Source organism: Pinus tabuliformis, chromosome 2_1 (genome assembly GCF_031772625.1).
Source record: "Pinus tabuliformis cultivar Carrire ecotype Pingquan chromosome 2_1, CPIR1, whole genome shotgun sequence".
In the NCBI taxonomy this organism is placed as follows: Eukaryota; Viridiplantae; Streptophyta; class Pinopsida; order Pinales; family Pinaceae; genus Pinus; species Pinus tabuliformis.
Window position 1 is genome coordinate 264,601,255 of NC_142299.1, and position 8,861 is coordinate 264,610,115.

General features: G+C 38.9%; 1 protein-coding gene across 1 annotated transcript; it reads right to left on the reverse strand.

Annotated features, from left to right (window-relative positions):
- Positions 1–7,854: 7,854 nt before the first annotated feature.
- LOC149199762 (uncharacterized) lies at positions 7,855–8,532 on the reverse strand. Its single transcript, XM_089400693.1, has one exon. The coding sequence runs from the start codon at positions 8,530–8,532 to the stop codon at positions 7,855–7,857; it is 678 nt and encodes a 225-aa protein (XP_089256819.1).
- Positions 8,533–8,861: the final 329 nt, after the last annotated feature.

An 8,861-nucleotide genomic window follows, 5' to 3' on the forward strand; every position in this document is an offset into this window, starting at 1 on the left:
AATCACCATTTAAAAATGCAGATTTAACATCTAGTTGGTGTAATTCCCAATTACATTTAATATCTAAAGCAATAAGTAATCTGATTGTATTTAGCTTTGCTACAGGTGCAAAAGTATCATCAAAATCTATACCTTCCTGCTGTGAATATCCTTTTGCAACCAGCCTAGCTTTTAACTTATCTATACTTCCATCTGCATTAATTTTGGGTTTAAACAGCCATTTACTTCCTATAGGTGTTTTGTTTTTAGGCAGATCTACTAATTCCCAAGTATTATTTCTAAGAATTGATTCCATCTCCTCATTCATTGCAGCTCTCCATTCCTCAAATTGACTAGCTTCTTTATAATTAGAGGGCTCTATAATGTTCAAAAACTTTGACATCAACGCATAGTTTCTCAACTTTAATGGTAATTGAGTCTTCCTACCTGACCTCCTTGGTAGGGGACTTACCTCAAATTTGTTTTCTTCTCCCATAACTGGGCCTGCTTTCTCACCTTCTTGTTGTTCTTCTTCATTCTCTTCTTTCTGCTCCTGTTCCTGCTCCCTTTCATCCTCGCTGCTTTCCTCCAACAGCGATGGAATGTGCCAATCATCTCTAACATCAGCTTTCCTTTCTTGTACATGTTCATGAAAGACTACATCTCTACTTGCAAATGTCTTACGAGACTCAGGATTGAACAGTTTGTATGCTTTAAACTCTGTACCATAACCAACAAGGATACATTTTACTGCTTTAGGGTCTAGTTTCTTTCTATCAGCTTTGGGTACATGTACAAATCCCTTTGACCCAAAGACTCTTAAGTGGTTTACTGTTGGTTTAAATCCATACAAGGCTTCATAAGGGGTTTTGAAGCCAAGAAACCTAGTAGGACTTCTATTTTTCAAATATACAGCAGTATTTATCGCTTCTGCCCAAAAAATATTAGATAGACCTTTACCTTTGCAACATGCTCCTTGCACATTCCACCAAGGTTCTGTTTTTACGCTCTGCAACTCCATTTTGCTGTGGTGTATGCGGTACTGTATACTGCTGAACAATCCCGTGAGATTTGCAGTATTTCATAAATTCCTTTGATTTGTATTCTCCTCCTTGATCAGATCGGAGAATTTTAATACTTTTTCCAAACTGTTTTTCCACCAGGGTTTTGAAATCTATAAAACATTGGAAAGTCTGACTTTTCTTGTTTAAGAAATAAATCCATGAATACCTAGTGCAGTCATCAGTAAACAACAAAAAATAGTATGCTCCCCCTAGGGACCTTGTCTGCATGGGACCACATACATCAGTGTGCACTAGCTCTAAGATTTCTGTTTGCCTCCTCCTATCATGCACAGGGAACTGTTCTCTGTGCATCTTTCCTAAGGCACAACCGTCACAATTTAACTGAATGTTACGAAAGATGGGGAGACCTTCGACCATACCTTTCTTTTGTAACAACATGAGATCCTGCAGATTCAGATGACCAAACCGCTGATGCCAAAGTTGTTCAGCTGTCGACTCTCCTGCAACCATGGCTTGCTTTGATATACTTTTTGCATCCAATCTGTATAGGCTTCCAACTCGCATGCCTGTTGCAACAATTTCATTCCTGCAATCCTTTATCACACAATGAGTCTTGAAAACTCGACTTGCATATCTTGATCAGCCATCATGGATACAGATATCAGATTTTTCTTAATTCCAGGTACATATAAAACATTTGAAAGGTGACTAATTTTTCCATTTGGTAACTTAACTGAAATCACCCCATGACCTTTAATCTGATATCCATTATCATCCCCTAGATATATTTTTGACCCATTTATAATTTCTTCAAGATTATCAAAAAATTCCTTATTACTTGTCATGTGAGAGGATGCTCCAGAATCGACATACCAGATTTCATCTTCATTTGCTGCAGAAAGGGCACAGTCGACTGTGAACAGTCGAAATTCATGACTGAAGTCTTCTTCTTCAACAAAATATCCTCTGTGTTTTGGATTTGCCTGTCTCCTCCTTGCCTCATCAGCCTGCTTCTTATAATAACAATCTCTCTGTATATGACCCTTCTTTCCACAATAAAAACATTTCTTTTCAGAATGATTTGCAAGCATACCTTTATGACAGTGATGTTTATGTGTTGTTCCTCCTTTCTGGACTGATTGCTGCTGTGACTGCTTCCCTTTAGATAGTCGTCGTTTTGCCACCAGCGCAAGATCTTCACTTTGGGGGTTCAGATTCAGGTTCTGTCGTCGCTCTTCCTCTCGCTGCAAGATCGCAGTGAGATCATCAAACGTGGGTGTTTTCTCCCTTGCCGAGACTCCAGTGATGAAGGTTTGGAAATCATCACACATCCCATTCATTGTAATTGCAAGAAGATCTTCATCAGCCACCGCCACTCCAATGGCCACCAATCCGTCTTTAATATCCTTGATTCGCGCGACAAATGCAGTAGCAGACTCCCTTTCGTCCATCCTCATTGAAAATAGCTTGCTTTTTAGAGCCAAAACTCTGTTTGTATTCTGGGTCTCATACAGATTTTTGATTTTCGTCCAAATCTCTGCGGACGTTTTACAGTCTCTGATGTGTGCAATGACATTGTCTTTCACAGACATCTTCAACAGGACTTTGGCTTTGTTTTCTCGTTTTCCCCAGTCTTCTTTCTGTGTGGTTGCAGTCGGCTTCTACTCATCGCCTGTCACTATAGACCAAGCATTCGCACCCTCGAGCAAGGTCTGGATCTTAAACTTCCAGTTTGTAAAGTTAGATCCATTTAATTTACCAGACTCGTTAAGGTAAGATTCCGTTGTATTACTCATTCTAAATCTACCCAACAAAAAAAAAAATAATACCTGTCAGATCGATCTGTCACCTTTACCACCGATCTACAGTGTCTGGCACTCCCGCTCCAATGAGCAAATTCGGCGTTTTCAACACAGCCGAAACAATGATCTGATCACAATTGATCCGATCCACCTCTCCCGGATTGATCTGCCACTTCGCCGATCCTGCTCTCCCTGCAGATCGCCAAACGAAGTCGAGGTTTCCCGCAGATCTCCTCTGGCGCTCTCCCGATCTGTCTCTCCTGGACAGATCTGCAACTCCACCGATTTGCACCGTTTGCAAACCGCCAAACGAAGTTCACACTATCCCAGATCCCCTTGGCGCAACCCCGAGCGAAATATCCGCGCTAATTAAAAATCGCTCTAAGTATCCCTTAATTGGCACGACTTTCCCGGCACAAATCCGCGCTAATCGGGTTTTTTTGGTGCTCTGGCGCAGTTTATCCCTCAAAATCCGCGCTAGTTCCTCTTCTGGCGTGACTGTCAGCGCAAAATCCGTGCCAATCCGTGCAAAATCCGCGCCAAAATTTTCGAGTCCGAGCCAGGTGTTCTGTAGTCCACCTGCTCAATCGCGCACAGAGCTCTCGTGTACACACAGCCACAAAGGCACTTCAAGCCACTCAGGCTATTCCAGCCACACAAGCAAGCTAGCTACTACAGGCACTTCAGCCTCACAGGTGACAAAAGATCAGACTCACTCAATATGAGCTCTGATACCAAGATAAAATGTGAACAAAATTGAAAAGAAAGAGATGTAGCTCTCAGGTGTGGCCTGCACCTGGAGACTACACTCACCAACAACAGAGAGATCACTCTCGTCCACTCTATTCATCAATCAATCAAAGATTACATCATTAAATACAATACTAGGAAATAGGAAGTTGCACCCAAACCCCATAACTATAGGAACTAATCCTAAACTAGGGAGAAAGTTACAACAATGTAATTATTTTCTCCATTAATATCAAAAGAATATTAATTATTCTCAACTCAAATATATGGAGCTTTTGTATGCCAAGGAAGTCACTTATAAATAGGAGTCCAGTCAGGGCCATGACTTCTGCTTTATTGTTAGTTCCAGCTCCATCGTTCCAATGGATGTCATAAACTTGACCTTCCTCAATGATAATGAAAACTCCGCAGGCACATGTGCCATGTTGAGCAGCTCCGTCAAAATATGCACAAGGAAAACCAGAGGCCTCCTTGGACTGTGTTTGCCTTCCATGCCTGACTTTGGATTGGCGAGGTCGTCCTATCGCGTTATACAAGCAAAGGATAGATTCGAATACTGTTGATTGCGGATCCCTTATGGAATTGAAAATAATCCTGTTGCGCCATTTCCATATGGCCCAGATAGTTAACAGGGGAATGGGCCTCCATTTGATATACATATTACTCCATCCTATGAAGGCCTCAATGATAGAAGGAGTACTGACGTTGACGAAACCAAAATGAGTAGCTAGGTTCTGCCAAATCAACTGAGTTTGAGGACATTGTAGAAAAATGTGCAAATTGCTCTCAGAATTTGATCTACATAGGGGGCATATGGCTAGCCCACACCAATTCCCCTTTTGGAGATTCTCCCAAGTGAGGTTCCTGTTATGAAAAACCAGCCAAGAAAATATAATGATTTTTATGGGGCATCCTGTTTTCCAAAAAGCTATTGGAAAAATATTATTAGATTGTTCAGATGCTGATAATAATAATTGGAGATATATATGCTTTGCATGAATTGTCGGTGAGCCACCGAGACCATTCCAAATGAGGGAATCCCGGTCTGACGAGCAAAAAATGCCCCACGCTCGCATTGCAGTAATGATGGAATTCCATTGTGTTTCCAGAACTCCAGTAAGTTGCATTTCTGTTGCAGATTTCCATATAGGAACTGCTCCATCCCATTTTTGAATGGCACTGGCCCAAAAGAAGAAACCCCTGTTGTGTAAAGCTCTCAAAAGCTGGGTGGAAATATTGATCTTTTCTTCTGCACCTGCAAAATCATCTATGCCAATAATAATATTAGATCCAGACTGAAATTTCCAGATCAAGTTTTTCCTGAAGAAAGGCTCCATTCTTTGAAATCCTCTCCATATAGATGAGCCATTGGAGGATCCAATATTGCGTTGTCTATACCAATATGTCATATCCTGATTGTCCATATACTTAGCTCTAATGGCCTTGCTCCAAAAAGATTCTCCCATAATCGCTTTCCACATGGTTTTACAGAGAAGAGATCTTCTAAATGTGTGCAGATCCAATAAACCCCAACCTCGCATATTTTTAGGCTGAGATAGCTTCGAAAGCTTAGTCAAGTGGAATTTTTTCTTATCCTTCTGTCCTCCCCATATAAAATTAGCAATCATTCTGTTAAGACAATTGATAATAGCTGAAGGGATAAAGAAGAGGTGTGCCCAATAAACTATGATTTGTACCAGCACAGCTTGAGACAGAATGGCGCGTCCCCCTAAGGAAAAGCATTTGTATTCCCAAGCAGCTATTTTCTTATAGAAATGATCCAGAATCCATGACCAATCAGCCACTCGGTATCCCACTGGTTTCAAATAAAATACCAGGTATTTCAAACTGTTCCGAATGAGAAGAGCTTTTATATTAAAAAGATCTGTTAGAAATATGATAAGATCTCCATTTATATTTTCAACATGAAAATATGATTTTATATCATTAACATACATGCCAGTGGCTTTTTGAAATCTCCCCAAGATTTCATGAAGACATATCCATATAGTTTTGCACAACAATGCTGATAATAGAATTTCATCAACAAAGAAATTATGCGAAATGAGGATGTTCTTGCATATAGGGAAAGGCTTACATCTGTTTTGCTGAATTGTTTTCTTAATATGGAGGCTTGGAGAATCCATTACTAAAATGAAGAGAAGTGGCGACAGAGAGCAGCCCTGACGTAAGCCCCTGGCCACTTTGAAGAATGAAGTTGGGACTCCATTAATGAGGATTGCATAATTGACTTCCACTACACAGGCCATGATCCATCTAATGCATCTGACATCTAGTTTGATCCTAGCCAGTAGGCATCGAATGAAACCCCAGTTCACACAATCGTAAGCCTTTTTAAGATCGATTTTCAAAAGAGCAGCTTCTATTTTTCTGCTATGCATTGAGTGTAAGCATTCTTGGGTGAGAGCCACCGCATCTAATATATTCCTATCCTTTAGAAAGTCGTGTTGTTCTTGAGACAGATGTATAGATAAAATGTTCCTAATTCGAATAGCAATAATCTTAGATATGATCTTGTATAGAACATTGCACAATGAAATTGGCCGATAATCTGAAAAAGTGGAGGAGAGCTTCTTCTTAGGAATTAGAGCGATATAAGTTGATGAAATGTTTTGGCTTATGAAACCCTGCAGTCTCGATTCCTCAACCATATTGAGAATATCTGTCTTAAATAAATCAAAGAAGTGGATGAAGAAATCAATGGTCCACCCGTCCGGTCCAGGGAACTTGTCTTTCTGAAATGATTTCATTGTTATCAATAATTCCTCTTCAGAAACTTCAGTAAATAGAGCTCTGCTTTGATTTTCATCAAACATAGTGGGATATGGGTCTATTCCCCATAGAATATCTTCTATGTCACAGACAGAATTCTTGCTGTATGCCTTTTTGAAATACTTCACAGCTTCTCTAGAAATGGCCTCCTATGAGGATTGTGTGTTTCCTTCCTCGTCCTTGATCTCCCAAATAATGTTTGCTTCCCTCCTCTTATTTGCAAATCTATGAAAAAACATCGTATTTTTATCTCCTTCTCTGAGCCATAACGCTAGACTCTTGAGCCTCCAAGTGGCCTCTTCAACCTCTAATATCTTATGTTTTCTTTTTTCTAAGTCCCATATATTTTTTCTAATAGAAGACGACATGGAGGGATAGGTTTAGATTAAAATTTAATCTTACTTTAAATCTCAATTTATTTATTCAAATGGTTTATTTAATAAATAATAGATTAATAATCTAACAACTTTGTTTTAAATTATATATTTATTATTTTGAATCATATATTAATATAATTATTTATTTTATTAGGTACATTAAATATCAATTGCTTATTGTAGACTGGGTATTATTTATTAATTTGAATATTTTCCCCAAAATGTTGCTTAAAAAAGGTTTAGATTAAAATTTAATCTTACTTTAAATTTCAATTTATTTATTCAAATGATTTATTTAATAAATAATAGATTAATAATCTAACCACTTTGTTTTAAATTATATATTTATTATTTTGAATCATATATTAATATTATCATTATTATGGTTAAATTTAAGAAAATCTTCAATTTAGTAAACGATCTAATAGATAGATAGAAGTTGTACCTTGTTTCCACATTGTAACATGATTAACCGACTATAATGCAGTGCGATTAGCAAAAAAGTTATGACAAAAAGTGAAAGTAAACATTGCAAATAAGTGTTCCTCCGGTTTACATACCATTGAACCAAACATCTATTAACTTTCACTTATTAAACGCCATACATAATCAATCTCAAATTTAATTTCAATAATAGTAATACACCATACAAGTGGAATCTATTTACTATACTATCACAATCTAAACCCAAAGAAACAACCTATAAATATACATATTCTCGAATTACTTCTCCGAATATTGAATTACAGTCACTTCTTTGGTTTTATCTTTATCTAGTGAAAGAAGACTACAGTAGCCTAAAAGCCCGTTTTTCTTTTAATCCTCGATTAACATAATCTTCATCATGAGATACCTATCGGGGTCCAATAATCTCAATCACACATATTTGTCCAGTCCTCTGGGTTTCCGATCCCAGTGATCAAACCATCAAAAAGGCTGATACATCACCACATGTTGTTCTTGTTATTGCATGTATAACTGATCTTCTCTAACAAATTTCTAATACTGATATGATTCTTGTTAAGGTACAAAAGCATAAATAGTCTAAAATCTCCCAAAGTGTTATCTCAAATGGATTTATACAAAACCCTTGTGAAACTAATAACTTTCGAATAATCAAGAACTGTCCTATCCTGTTCTCCTAATTTTCATGAATCTCTCATAGCCTCCACTCCTCTCCTTTTCCCTTATACTCTCAAGCTTGGGTTTCCAAGATTGGCGTCTTGTTACGACCAACTGCGCATAATCTTTCCGCAATTGCGGAGTATTGCAGAGACCATGGAGCTTATCATCTGCCAAACCTCTGACAACTGCAAGGCTTCCCTCAATGGGGTTTAACCTCCCGTCCTTCATAATCTTTGTAATAAAGTCTGCCGACACTCTGATCCGGGGGCCTCCATTGACGTTGGAATTCTCTATTTCAAACGGCTGACAGAGAGCAGCCTCGCGTCCAATATTGCGCAAGGGGGATGATACGCGAGAAGTGGGAGAATTAGGAACTTTAGGGGCCGTTTGTGATATTAAGGAAGCCAACGATACAAGCGATAACGGAGACCCAAAAAAATGGTGAGGCAGAAGGAAATATTTGTTGCCTACCTTCAGTTGATCGTTCTGAGAAAGCACTGGTGTCTTCTGCCCGATATAGAAGGAATCCGAGTGACAGATTAAATGCTGAGGAAACTCCTGCATGATTTGGCCGGCACTGATTGTTTTATGAAGGATCCGAACGGTGCCGTCTGAGCTAACCACCTGGATCGTTTTCTCTTGGTAGCTCCCTACAACCCTGCAGGATCCTTGGTTGCCCATACTTTATTTCGCTTGTTAATAGAGAGCACAGCAGCGAATCCAATGGGTTACCATGGAAACTGGAAAACCAGCGAGTCCTATAAGAGTCTGTAGAGGTGAATCTGGCTGTGTGCAAGACGTACACTTTCTTATGTCAGCCACCATACGTTATCATCGATGCATTTAATGTTGATATGGTGGAGTGCATCTGTTTGGACTTTGAATGCAAAATATCCCATCGAAGATAAATGAAGCCGTTGGGTTTCTACTTTAACGCGCGGTACCTGATTAGACGTAATGCATGTGCAAGATGCAAGTTGCATGCAGAATGATTTATTGTTGTACTGGTT

Excerpts from the sequence above, each read along its gene's own strand:
- LOC149199762 (XM_089400693.1), bottom strand. The coding sequence starts at position 8,532 with ATGGGCAACCAAGGATCCTGCAGGGTTGTAGGGAGCTACCAAGAGAAA.